This window comes from Impatiens glandulifera, chromosome 8, assembly GCF_907164915.1.
Source record: "Impatiens glandulifera chromosome 8, dImpGla2.1, whole genome shotgun sequence".
In the NCBI taxonomy this organism is placed as follows: domain Eukaryota; kingdom Viridiplantae; phylum Streptophyta; class Magnoliopsida; order Ericales; family Balsaminaceae; genus Impatiens; species Impatiens glandulifera.
This window is the reverse complement of record NC_061869.1, coordinates 16,275,211-16,298,911: the sequence shown is the minus strand read 5'-3', so window position 1 is coordinate 16,298,911 and position 23,701 is coordinate 16,275,211. Positions and strand designations below refer to the sequence as shown.

The following is a 23,701-nucleotide window of genomic DNA, read 5'->3' as shown; positions in this document are numbered from 1 at the left end:
GGAGATAGGTGGGAAGCCCCGGTGGTGGTGGTGATCGTGGAGGAAAGCTATAAGCGTGAGAGGGAGTTGTAAGAAAAAAATAATTTGAGTTTATACTATTATTGATGACATATATAAAAATAATAAATAAATTAAATAACAATTTAAATAATTTAACAGATATTTAATGGTATTAGTGTGTAGTATTAGATATGACATAATATTATAACTAAAGTTCTTAAAACGATAAGAAAATAGGAGATTCCTAAATTTGACGAAATATTTTAACTACAATTTTAAATTTATCATTTATATTTATTAAAATTCAATTTATATCAATTATTTTAATGGTGCCAAAAACCATTACAATAAGTCCACATGAATAACATGATGCACCAATTAATTCTATAAATTGACCTCCAAATTACATATTTATCCATAGAAACAATCCCTAGATCTCAACTTTCTCTCTCTAGCCAATATTAACAATGTCGGTTCAAAAGTTGTCAACCAAAACTGTGATAAAGTCGGGCGGAGATGTGTTTCATGAAATATTCCACCAAAGACCTCACCACGTCGCCGACATGTCCCCTTCTAACATCCAGAGTGTCGATCTTCACGAAGGCGAATGGGGAAAAGTTGGCACCATCGGTTCTTGGAACTACACTCTTGGTACTTACAATTATATCTTCTTCTTCATCTCTCATTTCAATAGTATTATTATCGAGGTCTTGATCAAATTATTTCATAATAAATATTGTATGTTTATTTAGGGTTTAGCTATTTAACCTATGTACTCATAAATATTAACATAGATGAAATAATCGTTATTTTTTTCTTAAAATCTCAACAGATTAATGGTTCAGGATAGACCTGTGATTTTTTCTTAACCAATTATTTAAAACGCAAACTGAGCTCATTTTCATCAAATAAGACTCCTAGAACTATAGCATATTGATAATTCAAATTTTAACAATATGAGATTTTCTCTAAAAGTAACTTGAAAAATAGCAATTCGCTTTTTATTTATTTTTTCAACTCACACCTAGCACAATTTTTAAGCTATTTAAACTGCATTAGTTATTACACAAAATTATGTCATTTTGAAATTATCTGAAAAGTAATACAAGAGATTTATTTTCTAAAAAACATTCAAATCTTTGTCATACAAAATTTAGTCACTCATGATCTATATTACTTGAACCTCATTTATTTAATAATTCGGTCAAAACATGACTTGTTTATTTGTAATTCATCCGAACCCGGTTTGATTGACCTAACTCAACTCGAACCCGGCTCGATTGACCTAACTCAACTCGAACCCAACTCAAATTAGTTACTATCGCATCTCTATTTCAAATTAAAATAACATCGTACGAAATAAGAATGAAATTAAATTAAATATTACTTACAAAAGAAAATAAGTGAGTAAAAAAAAAAAATACACTGTCCTATGCAAAGAAAATTTGAATGACAGTTATATTTTAGGTCAATTCAGATAGACCGATTTGGTCCACCTGATTTCAATTCGAACAAAAAAAAATATCAGACTTTAACCTTATTTTATTGTGCTCGGTCCGGGTCTGTAAAAAATTTGTCCAAGTTGATCCTCCAATCAAAATGGATACAAATAAAAAAAATTATACGTGTGATGTACAGAGGGAAAACAGAAGGTGGCAAAGGCGATGGTAGAAAGCATAGACGAAGAGAATAAAACAGTTGCTTACAACGTTATTGGCGGCGATCTGATGGAGCTGTACAAAACTTTTATCATACACCTCCACGTGGAAACCGAAGGAGAAAATGACATAGTCACGTGGACATTTGAGTATGAGAAGCTGAGCGAGGATGTAGAGGATCCCACCTCCTTCATGGAATTTGCTACTTCTGTTACCAAGGACATCGAGAAGCACCATATCACCAATTAGCCATTTTAATAATAATAATATCTTTATGATTATTAAGTTTGGATATTTGTATTTTAATTATCACAGGGAGGTGATAAATAATCAATGTGTGCTGTTATATTATATGACTGTAATAATCAACATGTCTTATAAATAAATGAATATTATCTTGTTTTATATTAAATAGTCTGCATAGTAAATTATATTTAAAAATTCAAACTGTCTGATGGTTTATAAATAGAAAATGTCACTTAAAAAAACCCAAAATACTCACTTAAGCACTACAAAAACAATATGTTATCAGCATATAGAAGATGTTCGACGAGATTGCAACAATATTTTCCATGAAAGATATGATTCGTTGCAAAAAGATATTCATGAACGAATAAAACACAATCACAAATAATCAATGATAACTTTAAAAAAAAATATTGCTTATCGAAAAATCATATAAAATAAGTGTAGAGTAATTCGTAGCAAAATTACAACTTCAAAAATTTCCATAAAAAATTTTTATTATCACAAAATTTGTTCCAAATGTCTAGCTAGACTGGAGACTCTTAGATCAAATTGTAACTTTTATAAGATACACCTTATACATTTCATCTTCTAGTCTATCGGCAAAAGGAAGGTGATATTTCTAGCCTTGTAGAGGTTCTCTATTGGAGCCCTTAGACGACAAGTTCTGTTCGTCTGATTTATTGGTTAAGTCTGCTTGCGAGCTATGTGTTTAACCCGCAGGAATTAGTCGCATTCCCAATTAAAAACAGAATTCAGCGTTCTCAAAAAAATATCTTATACATGTTTGATATTTTCTTAATATTTAAAGGAACTCAACTTTGTGTGTACTCATATAACATAAAATATGAAGGCACATTGTTTCATCTAAGGTTTTTAGGTTTTGTGGACAACAAGAAAAGAGAGAGAATGTATAACAAATTTAGGTTTAGGGTTGCTTGTTAGTTATTTATGGGTTACGTTTTGAACGGTGAAGATATATTTTTTGAGACATATAAGTTACTCCAACGAAAAAACATAATTGCAGAATTGGTATTTTTGGTTGATGTTGTTCTTTCTTCACTACACCAAAACATATTTTCGGCGACACTTAAATGTCAACGCATATTAAGCATTGGTAAAAAAAGGTTTTGCCAACATTTATATATATAATAACCTTTATTAAAAAAATTAAATCGAATTCCAACGTTCTAAAAAAATATACTTGTACATGTTCGGGTTTTTCCTCATATTTGGAGAGACCCGACTTGCTGCGTGTTTTATGTAGGCCCGCATAATATAGAATGTGAAGGCACATTATTTCACCTAAGGTTTTTTGGTTTTGTGGATAACAAAAAAAAGAGAATCAATAACATATTTAGGTTTATGGTAGCAACTAGAAAAAAATCTTGTTTATCGTATGCAATGTTTGACCTACTTCAAACTTGGACAGCTTGTTGGTTATTTCTGGGCTATATTCTGAACGGTGAAGATCTATTTTCTGAGAATCTTAGTTAGTCCGACGAAAAACAGAATTGAAGAATTGATATTTTTGGTTAATCTTGTTCTTTCGATCGTTTGCACTAGTCCTAATAATGCGCACGATGTTGGTTTGGTGAGTAAATATTTATCAAATTCGGGAATGCATCATTGGGAAATAGTTAAGTAGATTAAGAGATATTTCTGGAAAACAACGAATATTTGACTAAATTTGGGATGTGAGAAGTCTTTGTTAATTGGATACACTAATTTGGATATGTCTAGAAGCTTGGATAATTAAAAATCTACTTCATGATATCGGGTGACTTTTGTTGGGAGAGTCATGGCTTGACAATCTAAATTACAAAAGTGTGGTGCTCTTTTTACTTCAAAGTTGAGTTTAATTTTGATGTGAATGCAACACAGTAATTATTGTGGTTGAAAAATAATTACAATGGACTTGAATTGAAACAAGAAAGATATGTCTTGTTTTGTGAATCAAAGTGAAATTCATCTTTCCAAGAATTCTTCATTACTCAAAGTTGAATTGCATTGAAGTCTGTTATCACTGAATTCGTGATATTTTGGGATCAAATATGATAACAAATATGTTGTCACGAAATAAGTTCGAGTTATGTCACTCGATTGTAAAGTTGACATTGTCGTTCAACTAGTCGATTGAGGTCTTTGATGAGGTTTTTCCTCCTAATTTGAGAAACTCAACTTGGAGTACGTTTTATTTAGACCCGCATAAAATATATTGTGAATGCACATTATTTTTATCCATGATTTTTGGGTTTTATGGACAAAAATAAAAGAGAGAGAACAATTAACAAATTTAGATTTAGGGTAGGAGCCATAGAAGATTTCATTTGTCAGATGTTTGATTTGATCAATTTTAAACTTTGACAGCTTGTTAGTTATTGATGGGACTACGTTCTGAACGGTAAAAATCTAGTTTATGTGGCTTCTAAGTCATTCCGACAAAAAAATAGAATTGTATAATTGATATTTTTTTGTTGATCTTGCTCTTTTTTGTTCTTTCTTTGTTGTTATTATATATCCAAGATTATTGTGTGATTTTGATACAATTGATTAGTGACTTTAGTTTGATTATAATTAGTGTGAACTCTTATTTTAAACATTGTTTATGATAATGGATTGTTAAGTGGCCTATAAAAACTTCGAGATTTTCACTTTAGATTTGTAGTAGAGATATTTTATGTTAAAACTTGTCTTACATTATCGTTTTAATTTAATTATATGTTCATTTATTGCCCTCAATTAATTAAAAAATATTATTATGTTTTTGATAATTAAATACATTTTCCTATTGCATAAACACTCTATTATTATAGAAACTTAGTAATATCCATAAAAATGTTATGGAATTATTGTTACTATTTTTATTCATGCTAATTTCTTCATGATCTGATGATCAATTTTATTCCTTTCATTTTCTATCCGGTTATCTAGCAGTCTCAAATAGAGCTTGGACTTGATTCTACATTTTACTAGCTTATCCAGTATTAGAAATCGTGTATGCATTCAAACTGTTTGATAAAATGCATCAATCATCATGTTCCAAAGTAAAGATGCATTCAAGGTAAATAAGGGAATTGATTTTATTATAAATAGATTCTTTAGTGAACTGTTAATTTATATCATTTATATGAACATTTATTCATGATACAATTTGTATATATTTACTTGGTTTGACAAATAAATAAATAATCTTTGGTGCTAGTAGCCTCTCATGTCAAAATAATAATAATATAATTGACTTAAATCTGTAAAGGAAATAGTTTATTCAATATAAATATGATTTTTTATCCGAAATCATTTAGAGTTTCTAGCGATAATAATATTATTCATATCTCTTAAAAAAAATAATAAGTAGCCGACTTTTAAGGTGTACAAAGAATGATATCAACATATTTTAATTCTATAAATTAAAAAAAAAAAATTAACCTAGTAGAGTATAAATCCCTTATATTCAGAAAAAAATCTAGATAGACAACATTGAATTAGGAAGTTATGTTAGGTAGGTAGACTTTTTCTTAATAGAGACAAGTAAACAAATATATTACTAATATCAAATTAATATTAAACTAGTGTTAAAATATTAACGAAGAAATAATGATACGAATAGTACTAGATTTGGTGGCCAAATTGAATATATTTTCATAGTCAATAATTGCTTATGAAATTGTATGGGCACAAATGTGTTTATATGTCTATCAATATAATCATAGCTAATTTTGTGATTGAATTTGACAAATATGTTATAGGAGAGTGTTAAATGCAATTTTATAAGCTCATTACAAATTAAATAATCTTTTTTTTATTATTTTAAAAAGACAATACAAATTTTAAATATCCAATAGAACTAGATCCTAGTTTGTTTTTTAAGATTTGTTTGATAAAAAAAACAGTTATTTGAGATTTATAAAAGATAAAATATTAAAAATATATGTTTATACTTAAAAATTAATAAAAATAAAAATAAAATAAAATTATTTTGATATTTGGTTAATAAATCAATTAAAATAGTAATAATAATACTAAATTATTAAAAAAATATAAAAATACATATAAACAGTCTCCAACATCTCTTATCAATAATTAAAATATTATAATAATTTTATTGTTGATAAACCGTGTTTGGCCCGCGACAAGACATATGGAAAATGGTAGATGACATTTAATACGAAGAAAATAGCCGACATGAACATAACTGGTCCAAGTACAATTTACACACATAAAGCAGCTTTCTCTTAGATCTCGTTTGATGTTGGTTTTTTTTTTTTATAGAAAAACAAGATTTTATTTAATATTATAGCTTTTTCTTGTTTTAAAAAAAATAAGATTTTATTTAATTTTAAAAAATTTATCATTTTAAATATCAAATCATTCTTATCATTCATTAAAATATTAATTAAAACTCCAAATAACTCACTTACATCTATTATTTTTTTTTAACAAAATCTAAAAATAAACAAAGTTCAAACATGGTCTTATACATCTTCCATCCAATTATAATGAGAATTTATAGCAACTTGACAGCCCATTCCACCATAACAAAAACCAACCACTTTATATCATTACTTCTTTCCCCAATAATATATTTGAATCATTACATAATCATATACTATCTTACTCATTTATTTCTTAATTTCAATTGTGATTTCAATGACCAAGAGCCCACGAACTTGTTTGATTTCATGAAGTACTACACTACTACTGTTACTTGGATTATTTTAAATAAAAAAAATTTAAAATCTTGTTTGATCTAAAACATAGATTATTGAAGTTATTTGGATTAACTAATATAAAAAATTATTTATTAAAAATTTAAATTGTTATAAAGTAGGAATATTTTAATTCTTAAACTAAGTTTTTTTTAGAGTCTATGACAAATTATAAATGTGATTAGTTAGTTAAGTATAACAAAACAAAATATAACATTAGAAAAATAAAAATGAAAAACAAAAAAGGAGAAAAAAACAAATAGAGTAGGGTAGGTCATGTACAGAAAAATAATTAACAGAGTCACAAAAATCTTCATCGGGCGATATTCCAAACAAATTATATAAATTTTTAGAACGAATTTTAGATTAAGTTAGGCTTTGTTCGATAATACATTATTTAAAAAAGTAAGAGAGGGAAATTAATTAATTGTGTGATGATTTTTATAAGGTAATTAGTTTTTAGTAAAATAATTTAAAGAATATTTATATATATAAATAAAATAAAAAATAAAAATTTAAAATAAAGAGTATTTTAATATTTAATTAATTGAGTGATTTAATTGATTAGAGTGAGTAGGGGTGGATCGGTACGGTATAACTTAATGTTTTATTCATACCTTATATCTTACCAAAATTTTCGGTATATTAATTTTGGTATACAAAAAATTTATACATTACCTTACCTTGATTTCGGTATACCTTAATTTTGGCCCGACATCGGTATTATAACTTTATACCTAAAAAACATATTAACTTAAAAAAATTAATTTAATATAGTTATTACATAAACGTTACACAAAGATAAAAAAAATAAAATATTCGTTTTAAAATCCAACATTCGTAAAAACTAGCAAATGTTAAATTAAAGTTAGTTAAAAAAATTGGAATTAACAAAACAAACATAAATCTTCAAGTTAGACTAAAGTGGAGGCGAGAGAGTGAAATTCAGAACGGTCTTTAATCACATTTGTATTTGCAAATTTATTTTATAAATTGATAATACAATTTAGGTTAGATAATAATATTAATAATAAATATTAGTTAATTTATTATATTTCTTAAACAATTCAAGTTCTTCATCATCATCTGTAATATATTTTTATAAGTTTAATTTTTTTTAGTCAATTATTTGTGCAAACCAATGTTTTCATCATTTTACCTAAGCTGAAAGCAGACCCACTAACAACCGTTAATGATGAACTTACAAAAATATTTTTGACAATATTTTAAATGATTGAATACCAAATTTCACTTACTTTCCACCACTCGAAAAGATTGAAAGTTTGGTTGGATCTTTTTTCAATCTCATTAGTAAGGTAGAGATTGCATATATAAAATAATATTACAGCATAATTATATTTTAATATTATTTAAAAATTATATTTCTATAATTAAATTAATATCAAATCTATTTAATTATGTCATTAAAAGTATTATATATATTATTATTTTTTTTGGAAAACGGTTAAAATCATTTCATTAAAATCACAAAAGTGGGAGGGTTAAAAATCAAAGTTAGACAAACCCTAGTTATGATTAATAATGACAATCTAAATACCCTAAAAAAACTTATTAGTAGCATTCATACATTCTAAAAAAAGCAGAGGTTACAAACAGAAAAGACTACATTATAAACTTAATCATCCAAGCCTAGGCTTTTTGCATGTCATCTATCTTCTTTAAGAGGCATACTTCCCCTTTCTCTTCCTCTTTCTCTTCCTCTAACGATAAAAGTAGATTGTATTGTTGCAGCACCCTCGCGGGAATGTGGAGAAAAATTCCAAGCACGGAGCAGAACTGGAATATCTGCTAAGAACTGAAATTTACCGTTTTTTGAACTCACTAGAATTGAAAATATTATAATGAGATAATTCATTTACGTTTTTAGCTTTTTAGCTTTTATTTAGAATGTTATGACTTCAAATTCATTCTAGCATTGTCTAGAATGATCTATTAAACTCGTGTTTTTTTTCGCGTTTTTGGGAATTTTCAATGAAATGATGCTAAGTCGTTTTTCCCTAAAAAAAGTAGATTGTATTGAAGAGGATTATAAGTATTGTTGGTTTTAATTTTGATTCTCTCTTTGTACGAGCCCGTTATGATTTGATAAAAAGAATTGATTTTAAAAATTTCATGGCTTTTACCTTTGTTATCTTCAACTTGAATTTATGTATACTTGTCTTCCTTATCTTTAGCTTCAGCTTTAGACTCTACATCGGTTTTGAAATATTCTTTATCGGTTTTAGAATTCTCTACTTCAGCTATGAAATTTTAGGTGTTTTCATCTTGAGTTTTCTCAACAACAACTTGAGGTTCATCTTCCATTTTCATCATAATCCTTTATATTATAGAAAAAAAATCCTCTTCACCTTGATTCGTTTTACTTTCTTTCTTTCGCTACTTTCCTTTTTCTAATAATCCTTCTTGTTTTCTTCTACAAATGGTTGATCTTTGAGTTTAGCCTCCTCTATTTCCTTTTTTGAGTATTTATATTTTAATTTATAAATACTACTTCGGTATTTTGGTATACCTCGATATATCAAAATTTTAAAAATCTCATACCTTTAGCGTACTAATAATTTCGGTATCAGTACCATACCTTCCTTTTTTTCGGTATACCTTAAAAATTGATATTTTCGATATATTTTGATACGATATTTTCGATATATCTATAATATTGATAATTTTCTCACCTCTAATAGTGAAAAAGAAATAATATTTGTTTTTGTTAGGGTTAAATAACTCATTGTTTTTATTTGAATTATTACACTTATTTGACTTCAAAGTTTTTTAAAAATAAATGTACCAAGATAAAAAAAAATCTAAAAGAAATAAAGTATAGTTAAATTAGTTTATTTTTTAAATAATTAAAAAAATTATTATTTATTATTCATTATTTATTATTTATTATTCACATTACTCAATTAATTTATCAAAATAAATACGAAAATAATTTATATTTTTTAATAAATAAATTTCTATTAAATAGCAATGTCCTTTAAAAATATATATAAAAACCCCACTTTTTAAAACTCCATACAAAATAAGTATTTAAATAAAGATTCATGTAGATAAACTGAATTCAAACAATCCTATGTCTAGCTCGTCAATACAAATACTAGTTCTATTCAATGATTAAGATAATACTTATATCAAACAGAATTGTAATTAATTTAAGGAGAACATTGTAACGTGGCTTTTAATGTGGCCTTATTGATGTATTATTTTTTTATCTCATTATTATAAATACTTATTTTATTAAATTATTTAAATTTTCAAACAAATTATAAAAATCAAATTAGGGTTATACTTTATATGATCATTTGATTGAATAATAACATTTTTGTCAAACAATAATTTTGTTATTTGAATGAAAAAATTACTCAGATAAAAGAAGCTCTAATAGCTTGTTTGATGATGAGTTATATATTTTTTTTGAAAAAAAAAATTATTTGATAAAAATTTAAATTATTTGGATTTTTAATTAATGGATTTATTATAATATTTTTTTTATATTTAAAATTTTAATTTTTTTAATATAAAATAAGAATATTTTAATATTTTGATTGATTAGTTGAATGATTGAATAAATATAAGATATATGCGTGAGTTTTTAATAAATAAATAAAAATTATCAAAACTAATATCTAATTGAGGATTCTTTATAAATTTATATATTTATTCAAAATTTATTTGTTATTAAACTTGTTACTTGATTATGATCAAAACATTCTCTTGAGACAAATTAAAAGTTAATTTAAATTCAACTTATAAATTAGTATAAGTTTATTTATGTAATAATCTATTATAATAATTTTAAATACACATAAAAATACTTATTTAATTTTTGAGAAATGATATTCTCAACCAAGCTTCGGCGAAAGTAATGCCACGAATTATACGGCCACGTGGCCAGGAGAGAGAGAGAAACCAAAAAAAGTTTTAAAAAAATAAAAAAAATGTTTCAGTTTCCCTCTCTTTCTTCTTCCCCCTCTTTCTTCTTTTCATTTCTCATTTTCGGCGATCCCCGACTTCTTCTCTAGCGATTTGGCTCTTCGGCATCCCCGACTTTTTCTCTTTTTTTCATCGTCTTCCGATCGAAAATGGTAGGTCTTCCTTTGTGTATGTTCACTTCATTTATATTGTCTTCCTTCGTGTATCTTCGTGGTCTAGGGTTCATACTACTATTCTTTTCAGGTTGGTGGTTAAGGTACATCGCCATGCAAGACTCCAAGATCTCCAATGACTCCAAGGTAAATAAGACATCTTATCTTTTAGAAACGTAGATCATTTTGATGATTTTAATATCGGTTAGAGTTTAGCGATTAGGGATTTTGATGATTTTGATTATTTTAACGATAGAAAACTAAGATTATATTGTGTATGGCTGCATTATGGGTTCTGAAAGTGTGGTTTCGTGACTCGAAAATAAGATTATATTGTGTATGACTACATTATGGGTCCCGAAAGTGTGTTTTCGGGAACCGAAAGTATGTTTATATTGTGTTTGGCTGCATTATGGATCTCGAAAGTGTGGTTTCGGGACCCGCAATGGGTGGTTTCGGAACCAAAAAGTATGATTATATTGTGTTTGGCTGCATTATGGGTCCCGAAAGTGTGGTTTTGGACCCTAAATGGTTGGTTTTGGCCCGAAAGTATGATTATATTGTGTTTGGCTGTATTATGGGTCATGAAAGCTTGGTTTCGGGGCTCAAAATGGGTGGTTTTGGGACCCGAAAGTGTGGTTTCAGAACCCGAAAGTGTGGTTTCGGAACCAAAAGTATGATTATATTGTGTTTGACTGCATTATGGGTCCCGAAAGTGTGGTTTCGGGACCCGAAATGGTTGATTTCGGCCCAAAAGTATGATTATATTGTGTTTGGCTACATTACGAGTCATGAAAGTGTAATTTCGGGACCCAAACTGGTTGGTTTCGGCCCGAAAGTATGATTATATTGTATTTGGCTGCATTATGGTACCCGAAAGCTTGGTTTCGGGGCCCGAAATGGGTAGTTTTGGGACCCGAAATGGGTGATTTCGGGACCCGAAATGGGTGATTTCGGGACCCGAAATGCTTCATTTATTTGATTATCTGCTTCATGGTTTTTAAATGTTTATCTTTTGTTTTTGTAGAGAAAATAAACATAAAAGAAATGCCCAAGAAACCAAAGCAGCCCCAAAGCAGCAACAACCCCCACAACTTATTTTTAACTAGGACATCGTCTTTTGGCTTTTTCGATATTCTTCAACTGCTGTCTAATGAACAAAAAAAGGCTGTGAAATCAATAGGCTTTGGCTCTCTACTATCATTATCGCATTCAAAATGCCCCGGGAAGATCTCTCGTATCTAGTGAGATAGTTTGACTGTAGTAAATGTGCATTCACCCTAGAGAGTGACGAGCTTGTGAAAATCGACGAAGAGGATGTTCAAATCATATCAGGTCTCCTTAGAGGGGAGCTGAACATTATAGAATACGCGAATAACGAGACCGATGACAAGTTCAAGGCATTTAAGACTCGATGGGGTAACCCTGTAAATGGCGCCCCTTTAGTGACTGTTATGCCAATGAAAATGATTGAGAACAAAACAGCTGACAACAATTTCAAGATAGACTTCGTATTATTTGTGGCCAGCTGCTTTCTCTAGTGTGATGACCTGGGTCAACTAACCACGTATATCTCATTTATTTTATTTTCACTTGCATGACAACATATATGTATGGTATATGCATTGTTAAATAATCCTCAAATATGTTTTTTTCACTTCTAGGTATAGAATTCTGAAATCTACTTCAGATAATATCAAAAAGTTCAATTGATGCAAATTTGTACTTGAAGGATTAGTTAATTAATGTGAAAAATGGAAGGGTAATGAAAAACGACATTTCCAAGGACCACCGACATTCCTTATTGTAAGTTATCACTAATTTATTTCCCAGTTTTATAAAATAAATGATTTTAACATATGTATGTTTTAACATATGTACTGGGAAGAGTTAATGAGCGTCGATTTCCTATACTGTCATGTTGGAATGACATGACATTGAAGTTTAGGATGAATACAGAGTTGGCAAATGGAGGATTCGGACGTGGAAGCGATGTTGGACGCATTCCACTACCACCTCTTCAGAACGAGGAGACAAATGGGGATGAGGGGGAGTACGAAGATACGTATCAGGATAGGGGGTGAACGAGGAGGTGGATAGGGATGTGGGGGAGAACGAGGATGCATATGTGGGGATGTCTAAGCCTCAAAAGGCAGCACCTACGAAGGCATCACCTATGAATTCACCACCTTTTAATTCACCACCTATGAATTCACCACCACCTCTAAAGATAACACCTCTGAACACAGCACCACCTAGGGACGTAACAAGTATGAATTTTACAGAGAATTTGATGTGGATTGCTAAATGTACATTGATGATTGTTAAAGCCACGGAAAATTTGGTATCTTTAAGTTCCGGCTGGGATACAACGTCATTGTATGACAATGCCATCCACATCATACACTCAGCAATGGACAATAATAAACGTTTTAGGGATTCCATGCACAGATACTTAAAAGATCGAACACCCACTACAGAAGATGGGGTACACAATGAGGGGGTAACCGAAGAGGAAGTACCTACGGGTCACAATGAGGCCGGTCACAATAAGGCGGGTCACAATGAGGCGGGTCACAATGAGACGGGTCACAATGAGGCGGGTCACAATGAGGTAGTACCTAATGTGGTGGTACAAAAAGAGGGACTACACGAAGAGGGAGTACCCGAAGAGGAAGTACCTGAAGTGGTGGTGAAAGGAACATAATTGTGGCTCCAAAAAAACACAGAAAAAGTCCCCTGCGACATATGAAAATTCCAGCACGCTTTCAATCTCCATATATGACGAAGAACAAGACTATAAATCAACCTTACTCCGAGTCTGCCCAAATAGATTACCGAGATGAAGTCGTTATGGGGTTCATTTTTACAAATGAAGATGATGTGAATTTGAGGTAATTAACAATGTTTATATTTCTTAGTTGAATGGTGTTTTCGGGTCCTGGAACCAGCTTTTTGTGTCGTTTCGGGACCCAAAAGAATTAGTTTCGAGACCTGAATGGTAGGTTTTAGGACCTGAAAGACTTGGTTTTGAGACCTAAAAGAGTGGTTTCAGGACCTGAAAGACTTGGTTTCGGGACCTGAAAGACTTGATTTCGGGACCCGAAAGAGTGGTTCATCGTCCCTAAATGGTTGTTTTTATTTTGTTTTCTTCTTTATGTGGTTTCAGGAAGGAACTCTTGTATGTAACCGAGCATACCCAGATCAACATAGGGCAATTTCAATCTATGAAAAATCAATGCTATGTTGAAAGTGGTATTATTGATACATGGACAAACATTACGTGTCATAATAGTAAATATCTTACTAAGGGAAAATAGTTTTTTCGACAATCGTTTATGTAAGTCACTATATCTTTCATTGTTGTTTAAACCAATGGTCTTAATGTGATGTTGATTTCATTTGCAGGACTTTTGGAGAGATTCAGAAACTTGTATTCTGCAAATAATTGAAGAAATGAAACAATTCCTAATAACACTCGAAGACATGAAAAATGTTAATCTTGTAAGTCCAATATTTTTATATCATCTAATTCTTGCTCATATATATCATCTGAATCTTGGTCATATTTTTGCAGATATTTTTCCCAATTTTATACAAAAGTCACTATTACGTTGTTGTCATCAATATGCGAAAGAGAGTAATCAAAATCATCAACAACCTCCCACTGGACCCAAACATGCAATGGGAAAATAAATATGTCACAACTTGGAAACTGGTAATGTTGAAGTGTTTTTTACACTTAATGTATGTTAAAGTGTTTATTAACTTCTTTGGTAAAACAGGTAGAAAACTTTGTGGAGTTCTTCAAAACTATCGACCTGAAGATCGCAACCAAAATTGCTAAATTCACGTTCAAAGTTTTGAAATTAATTTGGCATGACAATTCAAATAAAACAGATTGCGCAATATACTGTATGAGACATATTTAAACTTACATGGGCGATGCAAAGTGTGATTATGGTATAACCATAACAAATGTAAGTTACATATTTTCATATTTTAACTGTTTTACAAATCTTTAATAACTGTTGAATTATCATTTTTGTAGGCAAAGGGAATGCTTGAAGCTTTACGAGTCAAATACTGTGCATTCATCGTTCGTTCACATTTGAACAAAAATTTGAACACTATCTTTCAGAAATTTATAGACATTTTAAAAGTAGATTGTCCTGAATCGTATAAGTTGTATTTACATAAGGAGGTCTCTTAAATAAGTAGTACATTGTAGTATTTTATAGTCTTCAATTATTTTCTAGTCTTCAATTATATTCAATTATTTTTTAGCCTTCAATTATATAACCTCGTTTTCAGGTCCTGAAACCAACATTTCTTGTCATAAAACCATGGTTTCGGGATAAGAAACCACCCTTTTTGGATAAGAAAACACCATTTCGGGTCCCAAAACCATGATTTCGGGACAAGAAACCACACTTTCGGGTCCTGAAACCATGATTTCGGGATAAGAAACTAATATTTCTTGTTCCGAAATCGGGAAAAGAAACCACCCTTTCGAGTCTCGAGACCATGATTTCGGGAAAAGAAACCAACATTTCTTGTCCCAAAACTATGGTTTCGGGACAAGAAACTACCCTTTTGGGTCCCGAAACTATGATTTCAGGACAAGAACAACCCTTTCAGGTCCAAAACCATGATTTTGGGACAAAAAACAATATTTCTTGTCACAAAATCATGATTTCGGGACAAGAAACCACCATTTCAGATCCTAAAACCATGATTTCGTGACAAGGAACCAACATTTCTTGTCCCGAAACCATAGTTTGGGGACAAGAAACCACCCTTCTAGGTCCCAAAACCATGATTTCGGAATAAGAAACCAACATTTTTTGTCCCGAAACCATGATTTCGGGACAAGAAACCACACTTTCAGGTCCTAAAACCATGATTTCAGGACAAGAAACCAATATTTCTTATCCCGACCCTTTTGGGTCTCGAAACCATGATTTCGGGACAAGAAACCAACATTTTTGTCCCCAAACCATGGTTTCGGGACAAGAAACCACTCTTTTGGGTCCTGAAAGCACTCTTTCGGGTCCCGAAACCATGGTTTTGGGACAAGAAACCACTCTTTTGGGTCCCGAAACTACCAACATAAATATGACAAAAATGTAAAAATATTCAAAATGACAACAACATGATCAAATAAGTACTATCTTCGTTAAAAATATGACAAAACGTAAAAATATTCGAAGTTACTATCTTCGTTGAATGTTATCCCCACACGCATTATCTTCGACATATATTTGAGAGGACAAAAGTGATGTGAAGGATAATTGAGTCGAAAGTTGATCATTCCATTGTTGTTATTATTATGTTGAATCCAAAACTATAGATGTTGTGGCCGTATTTCCCTTTTTTTATCTCGACGTCTTGGGATTTTTTCAATTAAAGATTGTTTTCTCTTTGTTGGTGGTCGTCCTTGACTTCTAACTTTATTAGGAGAGTGTATCAAAATGGATGTAGCGGGAGATTGAAATGGAGATGGAGATGGAGATGGAGATGCTTCTGTGCTTTTGTCTTTAGATGCTTCAGTGCTTCCATGATTAAGTGACATAAACTATTCCATCAAGCCTTTTATTCCGTTCATCCAAAAAGAACAATTGACATCAGATTTTATTCCAACTTGTTGAACCTCTTGCATCAATCGAGTTAGACTATTGTGACGTTTTTTTTTCTTCCACAGACATATCTGAATCATATATGTTGGTGATATTTTGATATCCATGCTTAATATCTTTACGCCACCGGTCCATTATATAATACATTGGTACCTCATTCACCCTCATTTTTTCAACACATCTATGTAATGCCTACACAAAATACCTCTTAACTCAAATAATTAACATTGACATTTCACATTGCAATCCATTTCGGTGTAATGCACTTTGTAAAAAACATTTCTTACATTTCTCCATTAACCCCCAAAATGATTTCCCCAACTCTAAATATACAAGCTGACCCTTCCTCTTCAATGATTGAGATGTCACACAACATCAAACCTCTAACTTCTTCTTGAACCAATCTAAATATATCTAGAGTGTAAAAGGTTTGGTATTGCCTTTCAAAGGCAAATCCACTGACAGTTGGTATCAAAGAATTAAACGATTGAAAATCCAATTTTTTTTCTCTTTCAATATTTCTCAATAGAGCCCTATCATATTGCTCGATGAATTGTTTGAGGAATATTTTGGACTACACGTAGTCATCAAAGAAGTCGTTCATACTTTCACTCCGTTGAGATGTTGACATCTCGGCCCAAAATTGTCCTTTCACATAAACAGGTATCCATTTAGATCTTTCCAAATACAAAGATTTCAACCACACATAATCTTCCAAATGATAATCTTCTATTAGTCTATTCCAATCCTCTTCGCATTGTTGAATATTTATGGAGTTGTATACTATGTTTTTCAGCCTCTTCTTTATTAGATGGCATTCAGTATGGCTTCCAAGTTTTATAGGAAGTTTCTTCATTATATGCCACAAACAAAATCGATGATGAGTTTTAGGAAATACCTTCTCAATTGCATTAGCCATGGATCGACATTGGTCTATGATTATGGAATTTGGAGGTCTATCATCCATACATTCCAACCAAGTTCTAAGCAACCAAATGAAAGAATTTGAATCTTCATTTGACAATAAGCCACATCCAAGTAAAATGGATTGACCATGATAATTAACCCCAACAAACGGAGCGAATGACATGTCATAGCGATTTGTCAAATAGGTTGTATCGAAAAAGATAACATTGTGAAAATCTTCAAAGGCATCCCTACACCTACCATCTGCCCAAAACACGTTTTTAATTCGGGATTCCTCATCCAAATCCATAAGGTATAAGAAGTTTGAGTTCCTGGTTTGCATTCTTAAGAAATAATTAGTGAGTGCTTCAGCATCCCCAGTCCCTAACCTCAACCTTCGTGCTTCTGTAACGTAATTTCTACATGTTCTCTCATCGAAAGACATGTTTTCATACCCTTCAGCTTCCACTACAATGGATTGAAATGTTTTGGCCATAGTTATTCCAGCTTCATCGTTTGATTCCAATCTTCTCTTTAAATTTTCGTCTATTACTATGTAGAATCTAACATGACGCCCTCTTAGGGCTTAATGTATGGTTGTGCTCAAGAAAATTACTTGTTATCACATATGCCCCTTTATTTTGAACAACAACATTAATATTTGCTTCACAATCTGTCTTTGTTATTAGTCTAGGCTGATGAAACTTATTTTTGACATTCGATTCTTTCATAAAACTCTTGGCACAACCAACGCTGAAGTATTTCCTCTTACCACCTACATTTTTTCTCCCTAACTTGGTAATGCCGAATCCAGTTACGTGGGCATATGATGTTTTTAGTACAAGAAACCATCCTTTTGGGACCTGAAATGACCCTCTAGGGTCCCGAAACCAAAATATCTAGTCATGAAACGACCCTCTCTTTGGTCCGGAAACCATCATTTCAGGTCTAGAAATGGTAGAAATAAATGACGCCGGAGAAGTTTCAGAGAGAAAAATTGCAGAAATAAATGCAGCGGAGAAGAGAAATAAATGAATTGGTGAATTATTATTTTTTCCCTCTCTCTCCTAGCCACGTGGCAAGGCCACGTAGGATTCTTGGCCTTACTTTCGCGGAACATTCGTTGAGTTTATCCTTCCTCTTAATTTTTTTAAGATAAAATAATTTAATTAATCATGTAATTCGTGAAGCATGAAACTCCAAATAACAAATTGTATTCAATATAATTATCGAAGAGCCTAATTAATAGGGGAAGAAATTGTTCCCCTTTTCAAAGATAAAAACACTTTTAAGTGATTGAGATGTTGCTTCATATTATAGGATACTTTATAATTGGTAGTAACTAGTAAGGTCTCCTACATGTACTTTTTGTTCTATGAAAAAAATGAATTGTAACCATCTATTTAATTAGGTTATCATATCTTTGGATAATAAATCTAACTTTATTTTTTTTAAGCATTTTCATTCTGTTTGGAGACAAGTAGGCCTTTTTGGAGACCTCGACCTATAATTATTACCAACGAATTTCATGATCGCTGAGATCCATACTGAATGGGTGTCCTTAGATATGGTTGAGACTCATTGTGATGAATTTTGTGTTAATCAGCAAACGTTTATAGAGTCCATAGAGGAGTTTATATTGGAAGATTAAAAAAAAAAAAAAGGAAAATCAAAGACGGAAGACTTCATGCTCTAGAAGTTGAGTTTGGGTAGGTCTCAATGAAGAAATACCTATTAGAACTCTAAGAATGATAAGGATGTCTAAAAAAACGAATGACTTTTATAATTGAGAATGAATCTTATTCTAATGATGATGGAACTAGAATATTAAAAAAGGAAGTCGGTGTATTTGATTATGTTTAGATGTCTAGAACCAAGAAATTTGAGGATTTGAGTATGTTTTTCAATCAAGTCACCTCTAAGATAAGGTCGATAATCAAATAAAACGAATTTTCTAGGAAAATATAAACTAAAATAGAAGTTTATAATTTTTATAACGACTTTATTTATGTCCGAAAAGATAAATAAAAAAATCACATTACAAAGAACATGATGAAGAATATTTTGTCTGTCCTATATCTCAGTTATGGGAGATTTTATGGCTTGAGTGTTTGATGATGGTTGTTGAATCAAATATTTTCGTTTCTACCTTATTTTATAATGGTAAAATGTTATTTTATTTTATTTTGAGTTTAAATTATGTCATAATAACTTGTCCTATAATATTATATATATATATGATCTTAATAAGTTTTCACTATTTTTTATATGATCTTCACAAACAAAATTTGTTAATAATTTTTTTTCAACTTTCATCTAAATTTGATTTTAAAGTCTTAACCATAGATTAGCACTTGAATATTTTTAAAGATTATTATTTTAAAATTCAATTTATCTCAATTATTTCAGAGTGAGGAAACCATTAAAAAATTCCACATGATATACATTTGGTTCTATAAATTGACCTCCAAATTACATGTTTATTCATAGAAACAAACCCTAATCTCCACTTTCTCTCTCTAGTCTCTAGCCAATACTACCAAAATGACGATTCAAACGATGTCAACCAAAATTGTGATAAAGTCCGGCGGAAATGTGTTCCACGAAATATTCAACCAAAGACCTCAAAACATCACCGACATGTCCCCTTCTAACATCCAGAGTGTCGATCTTCACGAAGGCGAATGGGGAAAAGTTGGCACCATTGGTTCTTGGAACTACACTCATGGTACAAATATATCTTTATCGTTTTCTTTATAAGTATTCTTTTTTCTCGCTTATTTAACCTAAAAAGTACATGAAATGATGTTTGATATAATATATAGATGGAAAACAAAATATGGCAAAAGCAGTGGTACAAAGCATAGATGAAGAAAACAAAACAGTTGTGTACAAGGTTATTGGGGGCCATCTGAATGAGATGTACAAGACTTTTATCACAACCCTCCATGTGGAAACTGAAGGAGAAAACAATACAGTTACGTGGACATTTGATTATGAGAAGTTGAGCGAGGGTGTAGAAGATCCCACCTCCTTCATGAAATTCGTTACTTCTCTTACTAAGGACATCGAGAAGCACCATAATAAAAATAATAATTAATAAAGCTCTCAGCTTCTTATGATTATTAAGTTATGTGTGTACTTTAAGTATCACTACTTATGAGGGAGGTGATAAATAAGTAGTGTGTTGTTATATGAGTTTGTAATGTGCCTTATAAATAAATGAATATTTTCATGTTTTATATTTAAATATTGAAACTGTTTGATGGTTTATAAATAGAAAATGCCACTTCAAAAAAGTCTAAGCTCTAATATTAAATGAGTTTTCAAAATGCTATATTAATATTATTCCACCTGAACTAGAAAAAAAAATGAAACTCAAAATTTGCTAAGTAAAAATTGAATATAATAAAGATGACAAGTATATATATATACAAAAGCATGATATTAAAATTTAGTATTAAGAGTGAGAAATTACTTCTTGTTATTCAGAATTTAAAAATTGAAATTGTAACTTAATATATATATATATATATATATATATATATATATTTGTTGAAGGAAGATTATGAAGATATCATGTCTTCATGTTTAGATAGATGAACCAATGGAGGGTATATAATGATTTTGATTGAATATATCAGTAATCCAAGTAAAAATACCAATCAAGTATTTGAAAAAAAAAAATAATAATAATGTAATTGACTTAAATCTCCATAAATAATAATTTTTGTAAAAATAAATAATAATAATAATAATAATAATAATAATTGAGGTGATAATAATATTGTTCACATATTAAAATTATTATAAAAATGATTAGGTGTATAATTAATGTGGATATACTCCAAATTTTAGAGTGAAATTTCAAAACCTATTAAAAAATTCTAGATAAACAACATTAGGAGCTCGAGTTTGATTTTTTTTTTTTTTTTTTTTTTTTTTTTTTTTTTTTTTTTTGGATAAAAACTTGTTTTATTAAAAAAACAAAATATTCAGTTTGATAAAAAAAAATTTAAAAAAATTAAGATATATTACCTAAATACCCTTATTTTATTTAATAATAAAATAATAAAAATATTTAAATAAGGATAATTTGATATTTTATTTAATAAATATAATAATTTAATTAATGAAAAGAGATATGATAATAGGTTTTTTTTTGTAAAATTTTCAAATAATCCATATGAACAAGCCCATGGTTATGCTAAGTATACTTTCTCTATAAAGACACACATAGACAAATATATTACTAATTTGAAACTAGTGATACATTATTTTAGAAGCATTAATGACATAAATAGTAAATTTTGTTAAAAAATTGAAAGTCTTTATATAATAAATAATTTGTTGTTTATGAGATTGTTGTGCCACAAACCGTGTTTTAGACTCATAAATTTTGTGCTTAAATTTGACAAAGTATTGTATGGGAGTGGTAAATATCTCAAAATTAAATATTTTTTTTTTTGTCTTCTTTTTTATATATATTTTAAAAAGACCATACAAATTTTAAATAACTTTCTTTGATTAAAATTTAAGTTATTAGAAATTTATTTAAGATAAAATATTAAAATATATTTTATATTTAAAAATTAATAAAAATAAATTAACATTATTTTTATAGTTTATCGATAAATCAAATTAATAAAATTTAAAAACAAAATATTTAAAAATATCCCAAAATCAAACAAGCTCTAACATCAAATGAGTCTTCATGAAAGATGTTTGGTGGCCCGCAACAAGACAGATGGAAAATGGCAGATGGCATTTAATACAAAGAAAATAGCAGACATGAACATAAATGATCCAATTACAATTCTCTTTTTTGATGTAGGTCTTTTAATAAAAAAAAAAATTAAGATTTTATCTTATTTTAAATATTTTATGGTTTTATATTATTATTATTATTATTATAATAATTAAATAATTTATTTAATTAAAATATTTTAAATTTATATATTTTAAATTTATTTAAATAAAAAATTATTTTAATAATTAAAATAAACAAAATCTCTAAAACATTTTTTTTCAAATCTACCATCCAATTATATAGGCAATTATATAATTAGTTTGATTAACTTATAACCAACAAATATCATATCATTTCTTCTCTCATATAACATATCAATTCATTCCTCAAAATATGAAAATATTATTTAATTTAAATTATTATTACTTATTTTATTAATATATATTAATACATTTACAATATATTTATTAAAAAAAAAATATTTATTCAAAATTATCAAAAATCATTATTTTAAAAAATACATTATAGAATTTCCCTTGTTATTGTCAAACTAAAAATATTTGATTACTTATAAGTCAACTATTTTTTTTTTATTTTATATATTTATAATAATAATTAATATTATATATATTTAAATAAATATATTTTTAATATTAATCACTTTAATATTAACTTTTTTTTTAAATTATCAATAATATATAACTCACTTTTTAATTATATATTTATAAACCTAAATTTTTTATTTAAAATTATTTGAATTGTTTAACTTAATTTTAAATATTAATTAAATTAATTAAATTAAAATAAATTATATGCATATATTAATTTTTATATTTTTTATTAATATTTTAAACCAAGATAACTCTTATCCAAAAAATTCGAGATTTGATAAATTTAAACTTCGGGTTTGTTTGTGTATAAAGAATCTTTTAAATAAAACATTATTTTAAAAAATTTATTAATTTAGTCGTAACACTTTAAAATTAATAATAACAATAAATAACTTCGGATCAAATTTCAAATAATATTTTAGATTTAAAATAATCAAATAAAAATTTAATTAGAGAAATTTTTTATTTAAATTAATTAAAAATAATTAATTTTTTATTTGAGATAGAGTGGCCAATTGATTTTAGACGTATTTTTATCCAAAGATTCTTTTTGGTTCGTACTTTTATGAGAATGGGAAAAAAGGTTTATAAAACAAAATAGGATTTTAGTAAAATTTATCAGATTTTTAACATAATAGTTTGTAGCCTAGTGGTTTAAGATGAAAAAAAGAAATTCCACGCTTTTCTACATGGGGATGGGCAGCCCAAATCCCGGCATCGGCACTAGCAATGTCATCCGTACTTGTTAAAGAACGGTCTTTATATTATAAAATTTTGGCTTTTAAAAATTAGTTGTATAACGTTTATTTTAACCAATTATTCTTCTGGTCCTAAACATGCACAAGTTTTCGTGTATATAAAATTGTAACAACAATATTTAAATTTTAATACCTGTAGCTAATGATGTTGACTAGGGAGGAATGTACTCAATGGACATTAGTTTTAGAGGCATTAGGGTTTAAAAATAAATCCCAAACGAGTTCTTATCAAAATACTTTTTGTGCAAATATTTATATTTTGAAAGCATTTATTATTTTTTAAGGATTTTTGGAAAATTGTTTAGGATCCTAAAATTA

The 23,701-nt window shown here is 29.0% G+C and overlaps 2 protein-coding genes across 2 annotated transcripts; both read left to right on the top strand.

Moving 5' to 3' along the window:
* The first annotated feature begins 413 nt into the window (after positions 1–413).
* LOC124912567 (kirola-like) lies at positions 414–2,058 on the top strand. Its single transcript, XM_047453206.1, has 2 exons — positions 414–651; positions 1,639–2,058. Exons 1-2 carry the CDS (start codon positions 468–470, stop codon positions 1,905–1,907), a joined length of 453 nt encoding a protein of 150 aa, XP_047309162.1. The 5' UTR covers positions 414–467; the 3' UTR covers positions 1,908–2,058.
* A 17,730-nt stretch (positions 2,059–19,788) lies between these two features.
* Positions 19,789–20,364, top strand: LOC124913097 (kirola-like). Its single transcript, XM_047453718.1, has 2 exons — positions 19,789–19,992; positions 20,090–20,364. The coding sequence occupies exons 1-2, from the start codon at positions 19,809–19,811 to the stop codon at positions 20,362–20,364; spliced, it is 459 nt and encodes a 152-aa protein (XP_047309674.1). The 5' UTR covers positions 19,789–19,808.
* The last annotated feature ends 3,337 nt before the right edge of the window (positions 20,365–23,701 follow it).

What these genes read in the sequence shown, in the direction of transcription:
- LOC124912567 (XM_047453206.1), top strand. Translation starts at nt 468, where the DNA reads ATGTCGGTTCAAAAGTTGTCAACCAAAACTGTGATAAAGTCGGGCGGA. An exon ending in TTCTTGGAACTACACTCTTG is followed by an intron (nt 652 to 1,638) that starts GTACTTACAATT and finishes TGTGATGTACAG; the next exon opens with AGGGAAAACAGAAGGTGGCA.
- LOC124913097 (XM_047453718.1), top strand. Translation starts at nt 19,809, where the DNA reads ATGACGATTCAAACGATGTCAACCAAAATTGTGATAAAGTCCGGCGGA. An exon ending in TTCTTGGAACTACACTCATG is followed by an intron (nt 19,993 to 20,089) that starts GTACAAATATAT and finishes TATAATATATAG; the next exon opens with ATGGAAAACAAAATATGGCA.